At 42.6% G+C, this 26621-nt stretch overlaps 1 protein-coding gene across 3 annotated transcripts in view; it reads left to right on the top strand.

The window, feature by feature from the left end:
- The window catches only part of WDFY4 (WDFY family member 4), a 404782-nt gene that overhangs the window by 216310 nt on the left and 161851 nt on the right, over positions 1-26621 (top strand). For all 3 annotated transcript variants that reach the window (XM_029060697.2, XM_029060700.2, XM_029060698.2), the window contains exons 43-44: positions 1155-1321; positions 19070-19218. In XM_029060697.2, coding sequence (XP_028916530.1) covers positions 1155-1321; positions 19070-19218 — 316 coding nt within the window. The remainder of the gene's footprint in view (positions 1-1154; positions 1322-19069; positions 19219-26621) is intronic.

Genomic DNA, 26621 nt, shown 5'->3' on the forward strand with positions numbered 1-26621 from the left:
AAGGTCATACAGCATATACGTGGCAGAGCCGGAATTAGAAACCATGACCTTCTGACTCCTAGGCCCATGCTGTATCCACTAAACTGCATTGTTTCTCATAGCCATGCTGTTTCATAATAAAAAGTAAAAAAAAAAATACACGAAATTTCTCAGTCCCATTCTTTGAACAGTCAAGGACAGAGTGTTGTATGAAGCCCCTTTAAAGTGATTTCTGCCTTTAAGTTGGAGGGGGACAGAAGAAATATTTTCTCTTCTCCATGAACAGGAGAGCATTCCGTTTACACCTTTCTGGACCTGAAGGGAAGAATTGAGCTACTATGCCTTTGCAACCTGATGTAGGATTACCTTCTTTGAATGCAAAGTTTGACTGTGGTGAATTCCTTCAGCTCATGGCTGAATCCACAATAAGGAGGGCTATTCAGTTGCACCAAAGCTTGGAACTGACAGTCACCAAGAACTCAAGAATGAGTCCTTGGGTACCTGCATAGCTCCAAATTCAGAAATAAGAACCACAGCTCTCTTTTATTTCTGTTTCATTGCTTGCTTGTGACCTTGAACAAGTCACTTAATTCCATCTTAGACTGAGAGCCCCATGTGGGGCAGGGACTTTGCCCAACCTAATTACAGGATACCTGCCCCAATGCTTGGAACAGTGTGTGACGCATAGTAAGCATTTAACAAATACCGTTAAAAAAGGACACAAATAGACCAATTGACAAAATCCAAATCCTTTACCTTCTCCATTAAAGTGAAGGCACCCAATAAATGCTCAATAAATATCAATACTACTCTCACTTCTCAGGATGTTTCGCTACAGCCGACAGTGATACAGGAGAAGGTGCTGGAAGCATTTGAAAACACCTAAAAATCAAGTTAAAATAAAACAAGTTCCTCCCATATTCTGATTCCAAGCATGATGGAAATCAGTTGGGTTCAGTTTGAATGTTAAATGAAAATGCACATTGGCTCTGGAGGTAGCCAGTGTGGTTTCGCTTGACTCGATGTCAGTCCTCTCTCGATTACTTTGAACTACTTTTGGCAACAAAGGATTCCATTTCCCAAGGTAGAACATATTGAGTGAAAGTCTAAATTGCTATTGCTCTTGATGCCATCCAACTAACACTGAAACTGTGCTTTTCCTTATTTGGTTGTAGATGAGCAGATGCTAAATGGAGCAGAAAAAGAGAGAGATGAGATGGAGGCGGACTGTAACCAGCTGACATTCTTCCCTGCCTTGCATGAAAGTCTTCACTCAGAAGACTTCTTGGAGCTGTGTAGGGAGAGACAATCTATTTTGCAGGAATTTGTTCCCCAAGAAAAGGTAATAATAATAATAAAAATGCTGGTATTTGTTAAGTGCTTAATATGTGCAAAGCACTATTCTAAGTGCTGGGGGGGATACAAGGTGATCAGGGTGTCTCACATGGAGCTCACAGTCTTCATCCCCATTTTACAGATGAGGGAACTGAGACACAGAGAAGTGAAGTGACTTCTGTTTACTAGATGAGTAACACTCCCTTTTGAGGCTGCCTGGCCCTGGTAAAATGGGCCGCGGCATGGAATATATTCTTTTCATAATATGAAGTACTTCTCATGCCACTTGTCAGCTGTGTGACTGTGGGCAAGTCACTTAACTTCTCTGTGCCTCAGTTCCCTTGTCTGTAAAATGAGAATTAAGACTGTGAGCCTCACGTGGGGCAACCTGATTACCCTGTATCTACCCCAGTGCTTAGAACAGTGCTCTGCACATAGTAAGCGCTTAACAAATACCAACATTATTATAATGGTTTTTTTTTTTTACTTTTTCTGATCCTGACCTGAATGGGTGGTGGTAGGGGAGGGGATCGTGCAGAGAATATGTAATTGAAAGAGGTTGAGTCACTCAGTGAGTAGGGTCAGCTGAAATCTTGTAGGTTTCCTTTAATCACTTAGCTACTCGTTCCACCCAATCATTGGTGTCTATCTAGTGCATATGGATATAAGAGCACTGCACTAAAGTGCTTGGGAGGGTAGAAAATCCTAAATTCCTGCCCACACGATTCTTGCCCACAAGGAACTTACAGGCTAGAGAGGAAAACAGACATTGAAATACATTTCAGATGACTATAGATAAGTGCTCTGGGGCTGGGCTTGAGGTGAATTTTAAAGTGCGGAAAGATACAGATCCAGGTGCCTAAGCGACTTAGAAGGGAGGGCGAATAGATTATGTGCTAAGCTAGGAGAGTGTGTTGAGACGAGGGATGCGAGGAAGTCTGAAACAGTTGGTGTGGGCAATGGGCCGAAGAGTCAGTGAAGATTGAAAATAATTTTTGCTGGGACGGGGTGAGAGCAGAGTTGTAGCAGATGAGGTTGAGGTTGGCCTGGTGTCTGGATTGCCGCCAGAAGCAGTCCGCAGCTTAATCAGTCAATCAGTGGTATATATTGAGCCCTTACTGAGTGCTGTGCACCGTACTGAGTGCTTAGAGAATACACTGTAACAGAGTTTGTAGACACATTCCCTGCCCACAGCAAGCTCGAGCAGAAAATCAGAGGAAGTGCACTGTTGGAGGTGATCCAGGGCTGCTGGTGGTTTATGATCAACGGAGGGACAGGGGAAGGAGAAAGTTGAGCTCGGTGGGAGAGGGAAGAGTTGAAGGTGTTAATTTGTTCCTCTGTCTCATCTACCTCACTGGTGACTCTCTCGCCCATTTCCTGCCTCTGGACTGGAATGTCCTCCCCTTTCATATCCGACAGACGATCACATCCCCCACCTTCAAGACTTTTTGAAGGCACATGTCCATCAAGAGGCCTTCCCTGACTAAGCCCTCATTTCTTCTTCTCCCACGCCCTTCCACGGCACTTTGATTTACTCCCTTTATTTAGCACCCCACAGCGCTTGCGTACATATCCATAATTTATTTATATTAATGCCTGTCTCCCCTTCTAGACTGCAAGGTCGCTGTGGGCAGGGAATGTGTCTCGCAACTTTATTTTATCGTTACATTGTACTCCTCGAGCACTTAGTACAGTGTTGATGATGAGGATTATGGTATTTGGTAAGCGCTTTCTGTGTGCCAAACACTGTTCTAAGCGCTGGGGTAGATACAAGGTAATCAGGTCGTCCCACGTGGGGCTCACAGTCTTAATCCCCCTTTTACTGATGAGGTAACTGAGGCACAGAGAAGTTAAGTGACTTGGCCAAAGTCACACAGCAAACAAGTGGCGGAGCCGAGATTAGAACCCATGACCTCTTCCTCCCAAGCCTGTGCTCTTTTCACCAAGCCACGCTGCTTTCCTGCATTCTGCACATATTGAATGATCAATAAACATGATTGATTGATTGTATAGAGACCGAATGGTGCATGATGACTTTGGAAAATTGGAAAAGATCGAGAGTTAGGAGGTCTCTGTGGGAAAACGCGATCGTTTGCAGGGCAGGGCGTGCAGGAGAGAAGGCATGTGAGGAGCTTGTGGTCACATGGTGGAATTTCAGATTGGGTAAGGGTAGAGGGTAGAGTTTGTGCAGCAACTAGAAGTGATGAGTTTGAGAATGTGTCCAAGTTGGTGAGTAGGTGAGATGGGGTAAAGCAGCACATCGATGGAGTTGAGGAGTGAGAGATAGCGGTGGGGTGGAGGTCATTGGGAACATCCATGTAAAGATTGTAGAGGATACTGTGTATTGTTTGATCCCTGAGGATCAGGGTAAGTGCAGAAAAAGAGAGGGAGAATTTGAGAAAGTTGTTAAAATTGTTTAGTTAGTTGGAGGTGGGCCTAGGGGGCGTTGATACATGGCAGCAACCAGTACTTGGGGTGAGTAGTAGAGGATGGAAGATACAGACCTTTGAAGGGAAGAAGAAGAATGGGATGATGTGAAAGTGGCCTGGGGAACAATAATCAATCAGTGGTATTTACTGAACACTTGCTATGTGTGGAGATCAAACTAAGCATTTGGGAGAATACAGTACAACAACACTTGAGTTTATATCTTTAAATTGCATATTACCGGTTAGTTTTTTTTCAATTTATATTCATGCCTGTCTCCCCTTCTAGACCGTAAGCTGGTTATTATGGGCAGGGGACATGTCCGTTAATTCTGTTGTATCTTACTTTCCCAGGCACTCAGTACAGTGCCCTGCACATAGTAAGTGCTCAATAAATACCCTTAATTGACCGATTGACACTGAACGTTTCGGGAATCTAAACCAATAAATGACACATTCTCTTTTCATAAGCAGTCTATACTCCAAAAGGGGATGTCTTAAAGATGGAGGAAGAGATTGTTAGCTCTCTATGTCCAGCTCTCGCGTTTGTCAGTTGTTGGGCAGAGGACTAGTAGAGTTTCTGGCCTCACCTGTGCAATTTTCTTTTGTGTATGATACCTCTTTAATTCACTAATGATGAAATAGTTCAGGAGGAGATCAAAGGCAAGCTTGTCTTATTTTTATGATTAGGGAATGAGAAAGGACCATAAATTCCTGGAATCAGGGAGTGATTCTGATCAATTTTAGTTCATTGGGAATGTTAAGAGCAGGCTTATTCTGTTAAAGGGAGGGTGAGAAAGATGGGAGAACAATGACAAAGGCTCCAGCCATTCTTAAGAGGATCCTTGGAGAAATTTGGGGATCAATAATAATAGTAATTGGGTAAAACACTGGCCATACACCATGCACTGTATTCATTCAATCATATTTATTGAGCGCTTACTATGTACAGAGCACTGTATTAATCGCTGGGATAGATACAGATTAATTGAGTCTTGAATGGCGCTCACAGTCTAAGTAGGAACAGATATTGAATCCCTATTTTGCAGTTGTGGGAACTGAGGCACAAAGAAGTTGAGTTGCCCAAGGTTACACAACAGGTGTGTGGCAGAGCTGGGATTAGAATCCAGGTTTCTGACTCCCAGGCCCGTGCTCTTTCCACTAGGCGATGCTGGGAACAGAGGATGAACCCAAAGAGCTTTGACAGATCAACCCCATAATAATAATGATAATTTACGTTCTAAGCACTTACTCGGTGCAAAGCACAGTGTTTGTACATGGATAATATACGATATCATCAGACCAAACAGTCCCTGTCCTCCAGGGAGCCCACAGTCTAAGGAATTTTGCTTAACCATTCTGATTACCAATTCAGTGGTGGCTCCTTTTTATGGTATTAGAGAAGCAGCGTTGCTGAGTGGAAAGAGCACGGACTTGGGAGTCAGAGCATTCATTCAGTAGTACTTATTGAGCACTTACTATGTGCAGGGCACTGAACTAAGCGCTTGGAACGTACAATTCGGCAACAGATAGAGACGATCCCTGCCCAATAATGGGCTCACAGTTTAAACGATGGGCTCCTAATCCCAAATTGTCTGCTCTGTGACCTTGGGCAAACCCCTTAACTTCCCTATACCTCAGTTATCTCATCTGTAAAATGGGGATTAAGACAGTGAGCCCCATGTGGGACAACCTGATTAACTTGCAACTATCCCAGTGCTTGACACATAGTAAGCAATTTACAATATTATAATAATTATTTTATATGCTTAATATGTCTTAAACACTGTTCTAAACACTGGAGTAGATATAAGTTGATCAGACCAGATACAGTCCCCGTCCCACATGGGGCTTACGTTCTAAGAAGGAGGAGAAACAGGTATAGATTCCTCATTTTTCAGTTGAGAAAACTGAGGCACCAAGAAGTGAAGTGATTTGTCCCAAATCCCCCAGCCGTCAAGCGGCGGAGCCAGAGGTAGAACCCAAGTCCTCTGGCTTCCAGGCCTGTGCTTTAATCACGAGGCCACTCTGTTTCCCAGTGAGGACACAGTGGAGTGTGCTGCTATTGAGGCCTCAGAGGTATTCTGTTCTGAGCCTGTGCCCCCTGCCAGTCATCTCACAATTTGTGTCACTGGAGATAAGGGGATTGGATTAGAGATTGTAGATGGTTCGGCAAAACCATCACCACTACTGCAAAAATGACTTAAGTGCTTGTCTTCCTGGCATTTGGATACACATTTCCTTTTTAATAATGATAATACTAATATAATGATGATGTCATTGTCTAGAATGTAAGCTTGTTGTGTGAAGGAATGTTTCTGTTTTTATATGGTACTCTCCTAAGCGCTTAGTATAGTGTTTTGCACACAGTGAGCATTCGATAAATACGATTGAATGAATTAATGTCTTAAGTGCTTACTATGTGCCAGGCACTGTACTAAGCTCTTGGCTGGATACAAGCAAATCGGGCTGGACACAGTCCCTGTCCCCCGTGGGGCTCACAGTTTCAATTCCCACTGTAAGGATGAGGTAAGTGAAGCGGAGAAGTGAAGTGACTTGCTCAAGGTCACATAGTAGATTGGTGGCAGAGCCGGGATTAGAACCCATGACTTTCTGAGTCCCAGGCCCCTGCTCTATCCACTATGCCAAACTGCTTCTTCACTGAGGTTTTAACCATTGAGTGTCTGAGCAAGGGGCCAGGAAAGTTGCACTATGAATTTTCATGGACAAAGTGTGCTAACGATACCCTGTGTGACGCAGTACTTGATATTAATTAATATTGACAATGTAATATATTGTCAATATTATAATTCATTCAATAGTATTTATTGAGCGCTTACTATGTGCAGAGCACTGTACACTGTACTAAACACTTGGAATGTACAAATCGGTACAGAATGATATAATGATAATACAGTGCCTGGAACATAGTAGTGCTTAACAAATACCATCGTTTTCATTATGATTATAATATGGACAATAGTAATCATCGAGATATCTGTTAAGCGCTTACTATGTGCCAATCACGGCTCTAAGCACTGGGGGAGGTACAAGGTAATCCGTTCGGGCACACTGCGTGTCCCACATGGGACACAATCTAATGGGGAGCGAGAACATTGATCTTATTCCCGTTTTGCAGCTGAGGAAACTGAGTCCCCAATAAGTTAAATGGCTCATCAAAGGTCACACAGCAGACAAGTGGTGAAGTCAAGAATAGAACCCCAGTCCCCTGACTTGCAGGCCTGTGCCCTTTCCCCTAGACCGTGCTGCTTCTAGAGATGAGCCCCAAATACTCTTATGACTGAAGTTTGTCCGGGACTGATTAGTAAGTACTAGGAATACAATGAGCATAGCTATTCATACCCACTGGATCTTGCTGTTTACAGAGTAGTTTGCTCAGTGGCCAGGGAGCACATTCCTCTCAGGCTGGGAATTCTGCTCATTTCTTACACTGGGATCATCACCTGGTTTTCATCAGGGCAGCTGGAGTCCAATGTCTAACTTCCAAACTATCTTCCCAACGTTTTCTCCCAACACAGGTGAGGAGAAAGCATTTTAACCTGAATCAAATACGTTTTGTCCCACTTGCCCTAAACTTGGATCAGTTCCTCTGGACATTTCACATAGGCAGAGAGCTCTGCCTTCTGCTCTTCTTTTTGTCACTCTTGCTTTTAGCCAGAATCACTAGAGAACCACCAATAGAGAGGTAGCTCTTCCCTCTCTTGGCTACTTTGCAGCTGTGTCTCCCCCCACTCCCGCAAGGCTAGTGGTTAAGGGAGGTGCTCTTCTTTCTTCTAACCTTTTTGAGAAAGTCCTTGGTCAGAATTTTATTAAGCCCCAAAATGTATTTTTAAAATAATATGGATCATAGAACGAACCTTGTGCAAGTGACCGAAACTTAACTCACGGAAACAGTGATCTCCTTGAGGGAAGGGTTCACGTCTATCAACTCTATTGTTTTCTGCTCTTCCAAATGCGGATTACAGTGTTCTGCATTCAGAAAGAGGTCAATAAATAGTCTTGATTGATTGATTTTGTACCTTTGGCAGATGAGTAAAAATTTAAGTCTCCAAGCCTGACTTCTGGGCTGAAACCTCCACTTGAAGGCGCCTTATGAGGGTTTCAGAACTTTCTCCGCAATACATTATGATTTCCATGGGATGATGAACGTTGTTCTTGTTCTTAGTTATTTGATGAAATGTAAATATGAAAGTCAAGGATGGAAAAATGCCCAGCACCATCTTGGATACTAGTGTTTTTCCAGTAGCCTTAAGAGAAACAGATACAGCTAAGAATCTAATCAATATAGGTAACAGTAAAGCAGATACACCATCTGCTATAAGGAATCCTACACATTCTCAATCTTACTAATCTCTGATTCTGCACCCTATTTCCCTCTCTTCTGCACCACCTATTCACTTGAGTGCGTAGAGCACAGACCTGGGAGTTAAGTGGACCTGAGTTCTAATCCCAGCTCCATCACTTGTCTGCTGTGTGACCTTGGGCAAGTCACTCAGCTTCTCTGAGCCTCAGTTCCTTCATCTACAAATTGGGGATTAATAATAATAATGATGGTATTTGTCAAGCACCTATGTGCCAAGCACTGTTCTAAGTGCTGGAGTAGATACAAGGTAATCAGGTTGTCCCATGTGGATTAAGACTGTGAGCCCCACGTAGGACACGGACTTTGTCCAACCCAAATATCTTGGATCTACCCCAGTGCTTAGAACAGTGCCTGGCACATAGTAAGCATTTAACAAATACCATAATTATTATTATTACTATTCTTAAATACTCATTCCACTCTCACAGGTCTCAGGTCCATACCCTTCCACTTTCGGTAATTTGTTTCAATGTCTTTCCCCCTGCTCTATTGTAACCTTGAGGATCAGGGATCATGACGAATTACTCTACTGAAATCTCCAGGATCTAAGTAAAGTGCCCAGTACACTTTAAGTACTCAGCAAATACAGTTTGGTGATTGATAGTCACTTAAGGATAGTCATGTCAGGATTATTCTCATTTCACTTTTCCTAAATGGTTTGACCTTGGTGTGGAGTTCAGATAGAAAATTGCTTTATCTTTTTGTCAGTTATAAATACCAAAGTGTTTTCCCTCTAGATTGTAAGCTCCTACTCTAGAACGTAAACTCGTTGTCCTCTAGACTCTAAGCTCCTCGTGGGCAAGGAACATATCTACCAACTCTATTTTACTTTCCCAAATGCCTAGTATAGTGCTCTGCACACAGCGAGCACTCATTAAATATCATTGATTGATCAAATGCCGTGCTTTTACTTAATTTTTATTGGGAATGTTTTACAAAACTCTAATCGTGCATTCCAGGTTGTGTAGCAATATATGGATTTCATTTTCAACCAACTTTAAAAATGAAACTATTGATCTTTGATCTTTGATCTTTCTTTGAAGAAGACATGGTTAAGTCTTTAGCTCCTACCTCAGTGAAAACACTTCATTCAGCAACTGCCATTGATGCATTCATTCAATCGTATTTATCGAGCGCTTACTGTGTGCAGAGCACTGTACTAAGTGCTTGGAATGTAGAATTCGGCAGCAGATAGAGACAATCCCTGGCCAACAATGGGCTCACAGTCTAAAAGCGGGAGACGGACAGCAAAGCAAATCAAATCGTCAGGCACTACTTGTAGTGGAAGTAGCAGGTAAGAACTGCTATTAATCCTACTCCTCATACGCCTTGCACCACAAAACTACTTAGCTGACTGTGCCCCAGAACTTAACGGTTGGAGATCCTTTCTTTCTTTTTAATGGTATTTATTAAGTTTTTACTATGTGCCAGGTATGAAAGATTATCAGTTTGGACACATCCCATGTCTCACAAGGGGCTCACAGTCTTAATCCCAAAAATATAGATGTGAAGAGGGAGGGAGTTCCATGTAGGGGCTAGGATATGAAGAAAAGGGAAGCAGTGGGGAGGGATGAGGAAGAGCCACAGCATCATCCAGTGAGTGATAAAGATCAATCAATAGTATTTATTGAGTAATTACCATGAGCAGGCCACTGTATCAAAGTGCTTGGGAGAGCATAGTACAGCAGAGTTGATGAGAAACAGCATGGCTTGGTGGAAAGAGCATGAGCTTGGAATTCAAATGTTGTGGGTTCTAATCTCAGCTCCACCACTTGTCAGCTGTGCGACTTTGGGCAAGTCACTTGACTTCTCTGTGCCTCAGTTATGTCATCTGCAAAATGGGGATTAAGACCGCGAGTCCCACGTGGGACAGCCTGTTTACCTTGTATCTACCCCAGTGCTTAGAAGAGTGCTTGGCAAATAGCACTTAACAAGTACCATTATTATCATTATTATTATAGACACGTTCCCTGACCACAACTAGTTTACAGACTAGAGATGTGATTTTTCCATCTGAGTTGGCTGGCTGATTGCTAGGATTCTAAGCGACCCAGTCAGAATTCTCAAGCTTGTTGTATAATTCCCTTTTGATTTCTCCTCTACAATATAAAATTCCCTTTGGGGTCTTTTCTTCTAAGAAGTAACAGAAAAGGCCATATCATATAAGGAAACTTTCTCCCCTTCTGGGCAGACAGGGTGCACGTCCATATTGTGATCTTCTTTCCTACCTAAGCCACTGGCTCTTCTCCTTTCCGTGAAATACTGCAGGAAGTCAACAAAGATGCCAGACATTTTACTCGGGCAGCAGTGATTATGTTGCCTAGTTGACAGAAGTATTAAAAAAAGCAGTAGGGGGTGACATTAGCTGTCCTGTATTCACTTAGTGCCTGGTGTTCTTGCATTGTAAATAGCTGCCTCTTGCGTAGCTCGTACTGTAACTACCAGCCCGGAACTGGTTTACCTACTCCGCTGGAACTGAAGCCCAGTCACTTTGATGACATTTTGGTACATAACGAAATGATGCATGGTAGCTTGAGTTGGAAATTTTGATTTCCCTGGGGCTTGCTCACTTAATCCTAGTAATAATATTTATTCTGTTCTCACAATGTGCAGTGCACTGTGTTAGGCACTCCATTTTTGTTCCCTGGCAGAGGATATAGCAATAAGTGCTCCAAATCACTTCAACAGTCACTTTTCCAAGGTCTTTGAAATGGCAGGATTGCTTTTTTCTGTGTGGTTTTTTTTTTTTTTTGGTTCATTTTGTTATTTGATTCGTTCATTCATTCAATCATATTTATTGAGTGCTTATTGTCTGCAGAGCACTGTACTAAATGCTTGCAATGTACAATTTGGCAACAGAGACAATCCCTGCCCAACAATGGGTTATTTGTTTTTGTTTTTTTCTGCTGTCAAGCAAGCCAGCCTTAAGTGGATATATTAGGTTTATCTCCTTGGGAAAAGTGATCTAGAGCAAATGTTCACCCCACCGATTTCTGGAACCAAGGGGGTATTTTCAAGTATTATGTAATCAGTAGTCTTCATTGAATGCCTTCGGTGTGCATCACACTGTACTAAGTGCTAGAGAGAGTGCCATATGATAATAAACAGACACATTCCACTTGGGGAGACATAATTTAAAAAAATTGCAGGTAAAGGGAAGCAACATAAGAGTTGCAAGGAGTAAGGAGTTGTTGTTTTGTAGTTTTTACTGACTGGCTGAGGTCATATCACAAAGGATTTTTGCCCAAGCGATTACATTCATTTGGTTCTAGTAGTAATAGCGATAGGCATAATGGTAATACTTATTTCACACATCCTGTATGATGATGATAATAAAAATTCACTGCTGAGAATTAGTCAGTGTCCTTCCCTCTCAAGGGGCTCACACTAAGAATAAAGTTGGGAAAAGGGGCTGATGATTGAAACATAAGGAAAAATGAAAACAATAAGAACACCAAAACAACAGAAAAGAATAGGACAGGAAGAAGTAGAAATAAAGCAGTACGGCGATGTGCCAATCCCATCAGCTGTAGTTTCTTGTTATCATCAAATCCCATCAGCTGCATATAATATATACAGATATATGTATACATAAATGCATTAATGCAAAATCTATGCATAAGTAAATAGGTATATCAATCTGCGCTCCCAAACCTCAGAATGAAGTATGTGAATGAATAAGAGTATTAGTTTATGTGATTTACTAAGAAATTTTATCTCTGGATAGTACTGCCAATGTCAATAATAAATGTAAACAGCACACATCAGCCAGGGAGAAAGGTGGACAAAAGCTTAGAAAGGAGGAAAGCAACATTACTCATTATACCTCAGGAATAGCTCCATCTGGACCGCAAATGTCTGTGGGCCTTCAAATGAACTACTGAATTAGCTAGTTTTACATGGGTGATATTTTATTTGCTTCTATTCTCAACGCTCAGGTATTTCCTACATAGCCTTAAGCAGCTTGGGCTCAGATTTTAGGATTAATCCACGGTGCCTGAAGTCCTCGAATCCTGATTGCTTTTAAGTGGCTGGATGTGAAATGGTTTCATTCATTTGGTTAACCATATTTCATTCATTTACTCAATCCTATTTATTAATAATAATAATGTTGGTATTTGTTAAGCATTTACTATGTGCAGAGCACTGTTCTAAGCGCTGGGGGAGATACAGGGTAATCAGGTTGTCCCACCTGAGTCTCACAGTCTTCAACCCCATTTGACAGATGAGGTAACTGAGGCATAGAGAAGTTAAGTGACTTGCCCATAGTCACACAACTGACAAGTGGCATAGCCAGGATTCGAGCCCATGACCTCTGACTCCATAGCCCATGTTCTTTCCACTGAGCCACGCTGCTTCCCAGTAAGCGCTTACTGAGCACTTACTGTGTGCAGACCACTGTACTAAGCACTTGGAAAATACAATTCAGCAACAGATAGAGACAATCCCTGCCCAACAATGGACTCATAGTCTTGAGGTGGGGGTGAGGGGAAAGGAAACCATGCTAATGCTAAGAAAAAGACATCGCCTCTTATTCCCCCATAGTTCAGATTGGTTTAACACCATTTTGTTGCTGCTTACTTGAATGCTTTGAACAAATCTAATAATTGATGGAGAATTGTCTTGGTCAGGATAGATAGCACTTTCAAACAAATAATAGTAATAATAATAATGATTGTATTTGTTAAGCACTTACTATGTGCCAAGCACTGTTCTAAGCGTTGGGGTAGATACAAGGTAAGCAGGTTGTCCCATGTGGTGCTTGCAGTCTTAATCCCCATTTTACAGATGAGGTCACTGAGGCACAGAGAGCTTAAGTAGCTTGTCCATAGTCACACAGCTGACAAACGGCAGTGTCGGGATTAGAACCCATGACCTCTGACTCCCAAGCCCGTGCTCTTTCCACTAAGCCACACTGCTTGTCTGTTTCTAAGTCTACCTTCTAAGTCTCAGAAGTGAATTGCTCTCCCAGTATAGGCTTCAAACTCTGTTTCTGCCATCTTTTCTCCCCAAACCTATGCCATATGTGCTCAGGAGAGAAATATTGTGCTCAGGAGAGAAATATATTAGTTGTCTCCAGAGCTTCCAACTTTTGGCAAGTTTTTTTGATTCCCTTAACAGATTTTGCAATTTATAGTTTTATCCTTCCAATCTCCCTATTTTCCATCCCCACCTGCAGTTTCCAAGGAGATCTGTGCTGGGTTTTTATTCTTATTTTTCAAAGTGCATGCAGACCTCGCACTTGAGAATGGCAGCCTCTCTAATTTGTTTCCTCTGTTCCTGCAGGTTAGCCTTGAGCAATACCTGAGAAAGTAATTATTCCATTATTGTATGTCACCTATGCATCATTGATTAATGATTCCCGAAACCACCAAACTCATTTCACCGCAGTACGTTTGGCTCTGACATAAGGGAAGGTTTATTTAATATATGTTAATCGTGGGCTTGTGTCGGCACCCAGGTGTCTCGTTATGGCAGCACTTTACCGCAACCCCTGGCCATTCTCCGGTAGCCGAAGGCAGGCTGATGTTCCGGCCATCGTGTTTTCAAAGGAGGGTACCCCAACATGAAAATGTCGGCTCCAGACGTGGAGACGTAGATGATGACTCGGCTTCCCTGACAAAATTAAGCTTCTCTGTTTCTCTTTGGGAAAGATTGTCTTGCATTAAAAGGCTTTCAAAAAGGGGCAAGACATATGTAGATATACTGAACTGTAGCTGTCCCCGGTTCCCTCACCTCCTGGCTCTTAAAATTCATCAGAAGAAGCCACATCGAGGGAGAGAAGGAAGCTGGTTCTTCTCCCCTCTTTTCCCCCATAGTTCCACCAGACTGAAAGATGAATATCTTCTGGGTGGTGGGCACATTCCTACTTAGAACCGCATGGAAATTCATCAGCTTAAGCCAGTGGATAGCTGTAAGAACATGACCCTCCCTCATCACGAGCCAGGCAGCGGTCTTGACTCCGGTCTTGAGCCAAATCTAGCTTCTGGGGTACCGTGATTTTTAAATAGAGGTTGTGCAGAAAAAAAAGAAGAAAATGGTGTCTTCTTCCCTGAAATCAGCCAAGCAAATGCTTAGTCCCTAAAGGAAGGTGTAGTCATGAGAGAAGAGGCCTCAAGGCAATCAGACTGTGTTCTGAAGGAATTGGAATGCACACCTGCTCTCCTATCGCATTTTTGTCTGGTGGTCATGAAAACCAGGGCTACTGAATATGTTGGCTGCAGGAAACAGAAGCATCTGTCTACTCCATTTCCCTTAGTCTAGTAATACGGAGAGTATTAGAAGGAGGTGAGAACCACTGAGGGAGCGAAAAAGGCACATTTGATGCACATAGATCAGGCCGGTATTGATTTTGCAGGTGGGAGATCATTTTTCTAAACCCAGAGATTTTTGAAAATGATTACCAGGTTGATTTAAGACTTTGAGCCCCATGTTGGTCAGTGACTGTGTACAACCCGATTTGCTTGTATCCACCCCAGCACTTAGTACAGTGCCTGGCACATAGTCAGCACTTAGCAAACACCACAGTTATTATTATTAGGGCATTTATCTTTGTTTTTTTAAGAGGTGTCATGACACAATTCATTTTCTACTTAGGCTGTAAGCCCCATGTGGGACAGGGAATATGTCCAATGTGATTACCTTGTATATAACCCAACCCTTAGTACAGTGCTTGGCACATAGTAATTTCTCAACAAATGCTAATACTCCTCCTCCTACTTCAGTCATATTTACTGAGTACTCACTTTTTGCAGAGCACTGTATTAAGCGCTTGGAAAGTACAATTCAGCCAAAAATAGAGACAATCCCTGCCCAACAACGGGCTCATAGTCTAGAAGAGACTTCTACTACTATTAATAATAATAATGATAATAATAGCATTCATTAAGTGCTTACTATGTGCCAAACACTGTTCTAAGCACTGGGGGCGATACAAGGTAATCATGTTGTCCCACATGGGGCTCACGGTCTTAATCCTCATTTTACAGATGAGGTAACTGAGGCCCAGAGAAGTGAAGTGGCTTGCCCCAAGTCACAGAGCTGATAAGTGGCAGAGGCGGGATTAGAACCCAGGACCTCTGACTCCCAAGCCTGTGCTCTTTCCACTGAGCCACGCTGCTAATAATGAAGTAGCAGAGAATTGATGGTGAAGATAGAGTAAAGAGGGGTGTAAATTTTCTTCTCCACCCTCAACTCTCGCTCTCCCGAGGGAATCCACCCTGTGATTGGGTTTCCCGAAAATAGATATCGGGAGTGGGGCGGGGGTTGAGGGATGGAAATGGCAGGATGCTCTCTCAGTCTTCTATCGGGAATGGTAAATTGTTCATTCCCTATCTTAAAATATTTAGCTTCTAAATCAAAATAAAATGTACCTGTAGAGAGGTTAATCCACCTTTTAAAGAAATCAATAGGATGATAGCAAGGAGTAGGTCTTAATCATGAATATCCCAGGAAGAAATCCAGCCTCCAAGCATATGGGTTTCTGTTCCAGAATTTTTAAATGCCTTGTCTTTTTTAAAGGATCAATCTTGAAGCTATTAAACCAGCTCCTCACAGACATTTTTTTCTTGTGGTTTAGTTTACCTTTGTTGTTACTTAAGTCTCTCAAAAGAAAAGCGCTTAGTGTCAGGTCAGGTTGTTGTCAAAGATCATATTACAGACTCTGAAGTTCTTTGAAAACCGTCACCCGAAATATATGTCCAGATGTACATTAATTGGCATTCAGTTTTGCACAGCTCAACCAAATATCACTGTTACTGTTTCCTAATTTAGGAGTCCAGTTTGCATTCCAGAGAATTTCCCTGGTCAGTTTTTCACAACACACAAGCACACACCCACCCACCCACACAAAGAGTCATGCTCTATTGAGATGGAAATGGAAAAGATGCTTCAAATGGGTCTCTGTGGTTTGAAGAGGAATTGGCAACAAAGTAGTGTACTTTGATAGAGTGGGTTGGAGTGTTGTATAGTGTGCGTAAAGTAGTCTGAGACTGCAGAAGACTAGACTCTTGAATGTGTTGTTACTTTAGATAAAGTAGTTTTGGCCATCACTGTGCCCTAAAGGGCATAAAGGATTTTTGTGGTTGGCATATAATTGAGAAAAAGAAATTCATCTTACCATTTCTTTCTAGCTTCAGCACTCCCTCTTACTAATCCCACATGCCCAGTTTTAGAGCAACTTTTTATTTAACTTGGGAAATTTTTTTCTTGGAGTCTCAGCTGCTTTGCAGCCTAGGCTTGTTCTGGCATTTGCCTGCACCGAGCAAGGAAAACATTTTCAGTTCCTTCCCAGGGTGGTCACCCCAATGTACTTGACACTGTTTATGCTACATAAAGTGGGACACAGGGAACATTTTGCAGCACAAGAATGTTTCCCCATAACCGAGGAGTCCCTCTACTTCCATCCTCGGGAGGTGACCAACTCACTTGCTGACTCTCTGAAACAAACCGGCTGTTTCTTCAGCCACCTTCCCATGGATCCTCATGAGAACAATTCCTATTTTGTCTAAATAGAGAGGAGAAGGCAGATTTTCCCTGGGTCGCAAAACGATTCAGATGGAAAACTAAGAAAAAAAGGGAAGCCCTTAATAAGGTCATTCCCTTTCAATCCATCCAGAGAAGCAGCGTGGCTCAGTGGAAAGAGCACAGGCTTTGGAGTCAGAAGTCATGAGTTCGAATCCCCGCTCTGCCCTTGTCAGCTGTGTGACTGTGGGCAAGTCACTTAACTTCTCTGGGCCTCAGTTACCTCATCTGTAAAATGGGGATTAAGACTGTGAGCCCCACGTGGAACATCCTGATTCCCCTGTGTCTACCCCAGCGCTTAGAACAGTGCTCGGCACATAGTAAGCACTTAACAAATACCAACATTATTATTATTATTATTATCCATCCATCCATCCATCCATCCATCCATCCATCCATCCATCCATCCATCCATCCAGCCGTCCATCCAGCCATCCTAGACATTGAGACTTTATGGTTTACAGAGCATTCATTCATTTAATTGTATTTATTGAGCGCTTACTGTCTGCAAATCACTGTCCTAAGCGCTTGGGAGAGTACACTATAACAACACTTCCCACCCACAGTGAGCTCACAGTCTAGAGGGAGCTCACAGAGCATTGTACTGCTCTGGAGAGTATAATATAACACAGTTGGTAGGCACTTCCCATGCCCACAAGGAGCTTACACTCTAGAGGGGGAGAGGGACATTAACACAAATAAATAAACTGCAGATAAGTATGTAAGTGTTGTGGAGCTGAGGGTGGGGTCAATAAGGGGTGGAAATCCAAGTGCGAGCCAATCCCTCTGCTCATCTGGGTAGCCAACACTCCAAGAACTTCCACCCACTTTTAGTCAGCCTGCCCTGTTAGGATGCTGGCCCTCCAACCACACCAGTTTCTTCTTTCCAGTAGAACTGGAAATTCATCCAATCTTATTTATTGTTTACTGTGTGCCGAGCACTGTACTAAGCACTTGGGAAAGTACAATTTAATAATAAGCAGGCACATTCCCTGACCAAATTCAACAGCAAAACCACCATGGATCGGAGAGCCAGTTCATCCAAGCAGCAGCGTGGCCTAGTGGATAGGGCACAGGCCTGGGGTTCGAAAGGACCTGGGTTCTAATCCCTGTTCTGCTGCTTGTCTGCTGTGTGATCTTGGGCAATTCGCTTCACTTCTCTGTGCCTCAGTTGCCTCATCTGTAAAATGGAGATTAAGCCCATAAGCCCCTTGTGGGACAGATACTGTGTCAAATCTAATTTACTTGGTACCCACCCCAGCGCTTAGTACAGTCCCTGGTACATAAAAAGTGCTTAAATAATATCACCTCTGCCCTGGCCTCTGTGGTCACTGTCCAGGTGAGGGAAACAGCCAGGAAGTCCTGGGAATGGGGTTAATGCAATTTTCACCCAGTTGAAGTTTCCCAAAGGCAGTGAGTTTCTCTTCAGTCCATCTTACATCAATGGTATCTCTTGAGTGCTTACTCTGTGCAAAGCACTGTACTAAGCAATTGGGAGAGTGCAGTATAATGGAGTGGGTAGACAGTTTCCCTGCCCACAATGAGCTTTACAGTCTCATTCATTCACTCATTCAATAGTATTTATTGAGCACTTACTATGTGCAGAGCACTGTACTAAGCATTTGGAATATACAAATCGCTAACAGATAGAGACAGCCCCTGCCCTTTGATGAGCTTACAGTCTAATTGGGGGAGACAGACAGACAAGAACACTAGCAATAAAACAAGAACAATAACAATAAAGTAGTCTCTCCTACTTTTAGTTGATGCAGCCAAGAGCCTTAGTACTTACCAGAGAACAAGGTTTATCTACAGGTTTAGTAGGGATGTCCATTTTCAAGCTGCCCTTTTCAGAACAGAAAAAAAATCACTTAAACCCATTGCCTATATATTTATGAATCCCTCTATCTTCATGCTTTCAAAATGTGAAGTCTTCCATTGACAAAAGAATGGGATTGGCAGATTAAAACAAAACAAAACAAAACAAAACCCTTGCTTGCAATTTTCAATGTATTCAAGTCAATCAGATAATCCATGCTACTTACTGAGCACTAAATGGCAGCGTATTAGGCTCTTGGGAAAGTAGAATACATTAACATTGGCAGACAGGGTCACTGTCGCAAGAAGCTTCAGGTTTGCACCTATGCCCACTTCTTCGCTCACTGCACTATTTGGTCATCAGAGAAGGGATGAGAGAGTGACAGGGAATTGCACAGAATACCAGCAGACCACAGACCACCTTCCTCTGGATGCGTGGTCTTGAAGCCTCAGGACAGGAGGTCTGTCCATCTTTCTCAATGAGAGATTCATCATCAGGAACCTCCCTCTCACATGATGGGGGCCATCAGCAGACTCATGGTTCTTGAACTGGTTCAGTGTCATCATAAATATGGGCTCACAATTGTTTTTTTCCTTCATCTAGGTGTGGCAAAAATATTCCGTGGTGATTGTCCAAGGACATGTTGTATCCGAAGGGGTGTTACTTTTTGGCCAGCGGCATTTCTACATCTGTGAAAACTTTACCTTATCCCCTCTTGGAGATGTCTACTGCACCAGGCACTGCTTATCAAAGTAAGTTTTTTTGGTGTTTTTTTTTTTTTGGTTGTTTCATTCATTCAGTCATATTTATTGAGTGCTTACTGTGTGCAGGGCACTGTACTAAGCACTCAGAAAGTACAGTTTGGCAACAGAGACAATCCCTACTCAACAATGGGCTCACAGTCTAGAAGAGGGGAGACAGAGAGCAAAACAAACCAAAATAAGTAGTCAGGCAGTTTGTTTTGTTTTTCTCCCAGTGACTTCTGTCTCAGCTTTTCATCATGGTCAACCTACATCTTTCTCTTCATTAATGCGTACCTCAATCAGTCACTTTTATTGAGCCTTTTGTGGATGCAGAACAATGTACTAAGCATTTTAGAGAGTTCAGTATAGTAGAGTTGGTAGACACATTCCCTGTCTATAGGAACAATTTATATAGGAGTCTTGGACAAATCAATCCTTCCATGATGGCCAATGATTCCAGTGGCTGGGACTCTCAGCTGCTATCAGTGCTCCCAGTATTCCCAGCGCTTAGTACAGTGGCTGGCACATAGTTAAGTGCTTAACCAATGCCATCATTATTATTATTCACTCACTCCAGAAAGTGGAATGAGGATTGCCTGAGCCTCCCTCTGATTGGACTGGTGCACAATAGTAATAATGATAACAAAATAGTAATTGTGGTATTTGTTAAGCGCTGACTCTATGCCCAGGACTGTACTAAGATCAGGGTAGCTACAAGGTAATCAGCTTCTACATGGAGCTCATGTAGGAGAGAGAACAGGTATTGAATTCCCATTTTGCAAATGATGCAACAGAGGCCCAGAGAGGTTGAATGACTTGCCCACAACAGGTATGTGGCAGAGGCGGGATTAGAACCTAGGTCCTCTGACTCTCAGGCCTAGGCTCTCTCCACTAGGCCACGCTGCTTCCAATGCACACCGGGACATTTGAGATCCCTAATTCCTACTTTTCTCCCATAGCAAGTTTCTCCGAACTCCTTGTCGGCAGAGAAAGTGTTTACCAACTATGCTGCATTATATCCTTCAGAGCACTTTCTGCACACAGGAAGTACTCAATAAATACCATTAATTGATTCCCCGCATGTCTCCTGTGTGATCTGGAGCAAGTCACATTACTTTTCTCTGACTCGGTTACCTCATCTATCAGTCGTACTTATTGAGTGCTTATTGTTTGCAGGACACTATAATAAGCACTTGACAGAGTATAACACGGCAATATAATGGACACATTCCCTTCCCTCAGTGAGCTTAGAGTCTAGAAGGGGAGAGAGAGATAAATGTAAATAAGTAATTTATGCATATGGATATAAGTGCTGTGAGGCTAGGGGCAGGGGTGGTGAATAAAAGGGAGCAAGTCAGGGTGATGCAGAAGGAAGTGAGAAAAGAGGAAATGAAGGTTTATTCAGGAAAGGCCTCTTGGAAGAGACCTGGCTTCAGTGAGGCTTTGAAGGTGGAGAGCGTGATTATCTGTCAGATATGAAAAGGGAGGGCATTCCAGGCCGGAAGCCTATTATTTTAATGAACTGAAGAAGTCTAACATTCCTCCTTTGATGCAAAAACAAGTCTAAGGAGCATTTCGATTTTATAGGGTGCTATGTAGAGCTAAAGTATGCATATTCTTCTGAATAAAATGAAGTCCAAGTGAGGTTGTCAGAATTGCTCACAGCCTGAGATCCTTGATCTAGGTTGTCTCCCTCTGGAATTTAGCAGTCAATTACTGAGAGCAATAAAGCCAACATTTTACCTACAACAGCCTAGCACATTAAGGGTTGAAACTGTCAAAAAGGGAAAATCTCTCTTCCTTTAATAGGTTATAAATGCCTTTTCCTTTCAACTAATCTCCATCTTTTTTTCATGTGGATTGGACCATTCATTCATAAAGCCTTTTGCTTTGCTGATTGATAAATGCCCGAAATGTTTCACCAAGGCAAAAGGAGCCCTGATTAATACTTGGCACGCTTGCCCGACTTATTGCTCATGTTTTATTGAGACTGATCAATATTGGAAATGGTTTTGTAGACTTGGCTTTTTGGAGATCTAATGGAAGCTCTCCTCCCTGGTCGGAGATAAGGCAGTGGCAAGTGATGACGCCAATAATTTCGCTTTTACTCCTGGTTTGATGCAGTTATCACTAGCTTCTCTATTGCCAATTAAATTCATCTTTGGAATCAAAGAAGGATCGGGTCACTGCACCTGGATTTTAAATAACAGTCAAACTGCCAAGTCTTAGTAGTTCAATTCATCTCCAAATACAAAGGAAAGTCCTATGGAGGACAATAATGTTTTGTTCCATAGAATTAAGAAGCATATCAAGAGCAAACTATTAATGTGGAAAAGATCATAAAACTTTGTCAGTCCCTCCCTTAGCCAAAGGGAGCTGGTATTACCTAGTGTGAGAAGCAGCACGGCATAACGAATAGAGCACAACCCTGGAAGTCAGAAGGTCATGCGTTCTAATCCCGGTTCCACCACTTGTCTGCCCTGTGACCGTGGACAAGTCACTTTACTTCTCTGGGCCTCAGTTACCTCTTCTGTAAAATGGGGGTTGAGACTGTGAACCCCAGATGGGCAAGGACTATGTCCAACCTTGATTTGCTTGTGTCCACCCCAGCATTTAGTACAGTTCCTCGACACATTATAAACGCTTAATAAATTCCATAATCATTGTCATTATTACCTTATCATAGAGAGGTGGCAATTATTCACTTTCATCTGCTGAGTACGTGAATCACATACTTAAGGTCTTCTCCTACCTGGTCAGATCATAGAATTTAAAATTTCTTGTTCTGTTCTTTCAGTTGGAACACGGGAGGAAAGTTTGAGCAATAAATGAACACAGGGAAGACTGACAGACTTCCCCAAAGCCACAGGATCAAAAGGAGTTAGAGGCAGTGTTAGGAATTTGAAAAGATACATTGCTAAAGCAAGGTTAAAATCCCAAACCAGATTTGAGGAACCTCTGTCATTATAATGTGTCAGTTCCACTAAACTCTTCCTGAATAGGTCGAGGAACACCTTTAGGAAGTTTGGCTTGGCCTTCTAAATCAGGCAACCTGTATCCCAGGAGGGCATAGCACTAAGTCTGATGATATTTGGATAATTGCAGACTTCATGCAGGCCAAGATGTAAATGCTTAGAGAGTTTATTTTAATCCACATAAATCCATATGCTCTCAGCCATGGCAATGACGATCATAAATTTCCAGTATTTCCAGCTGACCTGTATCACGGGGGTTGTCTTCATGAAGAAATCCGAGTGAAGGAAAACTTGCATTCTCATACCCTGCTGATGACTCCATGTGAAGGCACAAGATACCTCTTTTCAAAACCATGTCACCATATCAAAACCATGTATCTAGCCCACTATATGTTGCTGGAAGTAGGTTCCTGAATTCTGGCATGGCAGTCTATCTAAAACCCATAGTGAAAGCACATACTCTGGCCAAATTAATGTCCTGTACTGAAATTCAAGATTATACCATATCTTTGTACTGTATAATCAGTGCCTTCACCTTTAAAGCCTCATTAAAATCACATCTCCACCAGAGATCTCCCCTAAACCCTCTCCTTTCTGCATCTCCCTTGCATTTGGATCTGTTTAAGCATTTGATATTAATGTCCTGTACTGAAATTCAAGATTATACCGTATCTTTGTACTGTATAACCATCCCCTCACCTTTAAAGTCTCATTAAAATCACATCTCCACCTGAGATCTTCTCTAAACCCTCTCCTTTCTGCATCTCCCTTGCATTTGGATCTGTTTACTTTAAGCATTTGATATTCACCCTATTTTCAGCCACAGAGAACCTATTCCTATATCTTTATTTTATCAATCAATCATATTTACTGAGTGCATACTGCATCCAGACCACTGTACTAAGGGCTTGGGAGAGTAAAATACAACAGACACGTAATCTATTTTAATGTCTGTCTCCTTCTCCCTCTGTAACCTCCTTGTTGGCAGTGGGGATGTCTTAGGGAAGCAGCATGGCTTAGTGGAAAGAGCCCGGACTTGGGAGTCAGAGGTCATGGATTCGAATCCCTGTCTTGCCACTTGTCAGCTGTGTGACTATGGGCAAGTCACTTCACTTCTCTGTGCCACAGTTCCCTCATCTGTAAATCAGGGATGAAGACTGTGAGCCTCACATAAGACAACCTGATTATCCTGTATCTATCCCAGTGCTTAGAACGGTGCTCTGCACATAGTAAGCGCTTAACAAATACCAACTTTTTTTTTTTCCAAATCTGTTACATTGTACTCTCCTGTGAGCTCAGAAGAGAGCTCTGCCCGCAGTAAGTGCTCAATAAATAGGATTGATTTACTGATCGTACAGTATTAATAAAGCAAAGCAAATAATCACATAAACTAGTGAGGCCTATAAAGTCACCTCATTGCTATATTGAGATATCATGACAGCCAGTGCCTGGAACTGAAGATCTACCTGTTAAATTTGGTCACAGCTTTATATAGAAAAAGTCAAGAGCTCATCTGCCCTTTTTTTAAAATGGCATCGGTGAGTGTTTACTACATGTCAGACACTATGTAAGTCCCCTAGATATGGTTCGTAGAAGTACCAATGGTGCAAAGGCATGCAAAGGTTATGTTTAATGAGTACAGTTAATAGGGAAGCACAATCACACTCCAGTCAGCACTTGGGAAGACCACAAGGAGCACAACATTCCCACATCAGTATCAGTCATGGCGGCATCTCAACGGATCAAGTCTAGGGGCCTGTTTATATAGGAGTTGATAAAATGGTACGGTCCGCCACAGCATGACAGGGTTGTAGCTAGAATGCAAACATAGGGATCGGTCGACATCCTAGAGGAAAGGGCCCTTACACAAATATCGATAAGGGTTGACACTGGGTACTGGTAGAGGAAAGGGAGGTCTGGGCACTTCGAAAGCACCCTGTTTTCTCTATAAATCATGGCACAGTGGATATGAACACGGGCTCGGGAGTCAGAGGACATTGGTTTTAATCCTGGCTCTGCTAGTTGTCTGCCGTGTGACCTTGGACAAGTCATTTAAATTTTCTATGCCTCAGTGACCTCATCTGTCAAATGGGGATTAAGATTGTGAGCGCTATATGGGACAACTTGATTAGCCTATGTCTACCCCAGCACTTAGAACAGTGCGTGGCACATAGTAAGTGCTTAACAAATACCATAATTATTATTATTATTATTATTATAAAATTCTAATCCTGGCCCCATCACTTGTCTGCTGTGTGACCTTGGGCAAGTCTTTTTAATTTCCCTGGTCCTCATTTACCTCATCCGTAAAATGAGGATTGAGATCGTGAGCCCCATCTGAGACCGGGACGATGTCCAACCCACTACAGCTTGTAACTACACCAGCTCTTACTACAGTTCTGCACATAGTAAGTACTTAAATACCAGAATTATTATTACTGTAGGGCAGACCCATCCCCTGGGGTGGGTTGGGATGTCTCCATTGCTGCCTTCCTCAAAGGAACTGGGATCCTTACGACAAGTCACCGAAGGGACTCGAGAGGGACCCCACATGCATTCTAAGCCTCCTCACTTTCATTCTTCTGCGACGAGTGCCCACACCCACGTCATACAGCAGATAAGTGGTGGAGTCACGCTTAGAATCCAAGTCAAATGATTAACTAATGATGGTATTTGGTAAGCGCTAACTATGTACGAAGCACTGTTCTAAATGCTGCGGTAGCTACAAGGTAATCAGGTGTCTCACATGGGCTCACAGTTTTAATCTCCATTTTACAGATGAGGCAACGGAGGCCCAGGAAAGTGAAGTGATTGATATGATGCCCAGGCCTATGCTCTTTCCACTAGGCCATGCTGCTTTTCCGTTCACTTACTGTTCCCCAGGATGGCGAAGACACACCGCCCGCCCTTCCCCCCCCCCCCCCCCCCCCCCCCAGACACACTGCCCAGAAAAGCCAGAAGATGGCACTGGAAGAGAATACCAAAGCGTGGCTCAGTGGAAAGAGCCCGGGCTTGGGAGTCAGAAGTCATGGGTTCGAATTCCGGCACTGCCACTTGTCAGCTGTGTGACTGTGGGCAAGTCACTTAACTTCTCTGTGCCTCAGTTACCTCATCTGTAAAATGGGGATCAAGACTGTGAGCCTCATGTGGGACAACCTGATTACTCCGTATCTCCCCCAGCGTTTAGAATAGTGCTTTGCACATAGTAAGCGCTTGACAAATACCAAGATTAATTAATTAATTAAAACATGGGTATTGCAACAGTACCAGAAACCTGTTAAAGCCTCAAATCCAAATTAGCCATGAAGACAATCAAGTCATTTTACACTCTGAAAGGGAAATATATTTTTCTTTAAACGAAATGTTCTCCAGGACAGTGTGAAATAAGTGACATATTTCGGGTGGTCCTTTTTAGTTGCATATAGAGTGGTCCATGTCTTTCAACATCTAGGCGTTGTGATGATAATAATAATAATAATGATGGTATTTGTTAAGCACTTACTATGTGCCAAGCACTGTTCTAAGCACTGAGGTAGATACAAGATAATCAGGTTGTCCCTCATGGGGCTCACAGTCTTAATCCCTCATTTTACAGATGAGGGAATTGAGGCCCGGAGAAGATAAGTGATTTGCCGAAGGTCACACAGCAGACAAGTGGCAGAGCTGGGATTGGAACCCATGATCTCTGACTCCCAAGCCTGGGCTCTTTCCACTGAGCCACACTGCTTCTCTATAACTACTAGATAACTACTAGGCTTGGCTAGTTAAGCCATAACACCTTTTGGAAAAGGCCCATCAATTCCATTCAAGGTCAGAGAAGCAGCACAGCCCAGTGAATAGAACATGGGCCTGGAAATCAGACGGACCTGGGTTCTAATGCCAGCTCCACCCCTTGTCAGCAGTGTGACCTTGAGAAGTCACTTAACTTCTCTGTGCCTCAGTAACCTCATCTGTAAAATGGGAATTAAGTCTCTGAGCCCTATGTGAGACAGGGACTATATCCAACCTGATTAACTAGTATCTATCCCAGCGCTTAGTACAGTTCCTGGCACAAGGTAAGTGCTTAACAAAACCATAAACCCCCCCCAAAAAATAACATGTGTGTTTCTTCAACCATAATTTTGCTACTTGCTAGTTTATTCTTTCTCAGTTTGTGGAACACTGTGCTGCACAATTTGCATCAGTCTTACAAATAATGATAATAGTGACATTTATTGAACATTTCTGCTGTTCCAAGCACCAGGGGCTGGGGAAGATCCAAGATGAACAGATTGGTCACAATCACTGTCCCACACAGAAATCACAGTCTAAGAGAGATGGAGAACAAGAAATTGTATCCCTATTTTATAGAATGGGAGCTATTATTATTTTTTTTTACCCTTGAAATGAAATTTTTCACTATTAGAAAGGGCAGAATTTTTGGACTGCATAAATTAC

The sequence above is a fragment of the Ornithorhynchus anatinus genome, chromosome 3 (genome assembly GCF_004115215.2).
Source record: "Ornithorhynchus anatinus isolate Pmale09 chromosome 3, mOrnAna1.pri.v4, whole genome shotgun sequence".
Taxonomy (NCBI): Eukaryota; Metazoa; Chordata; class Mammalia; order Monotremata; family Ornithorhynchidae; genus Ornithorhynchus; species Ornithorhynchus anatinus.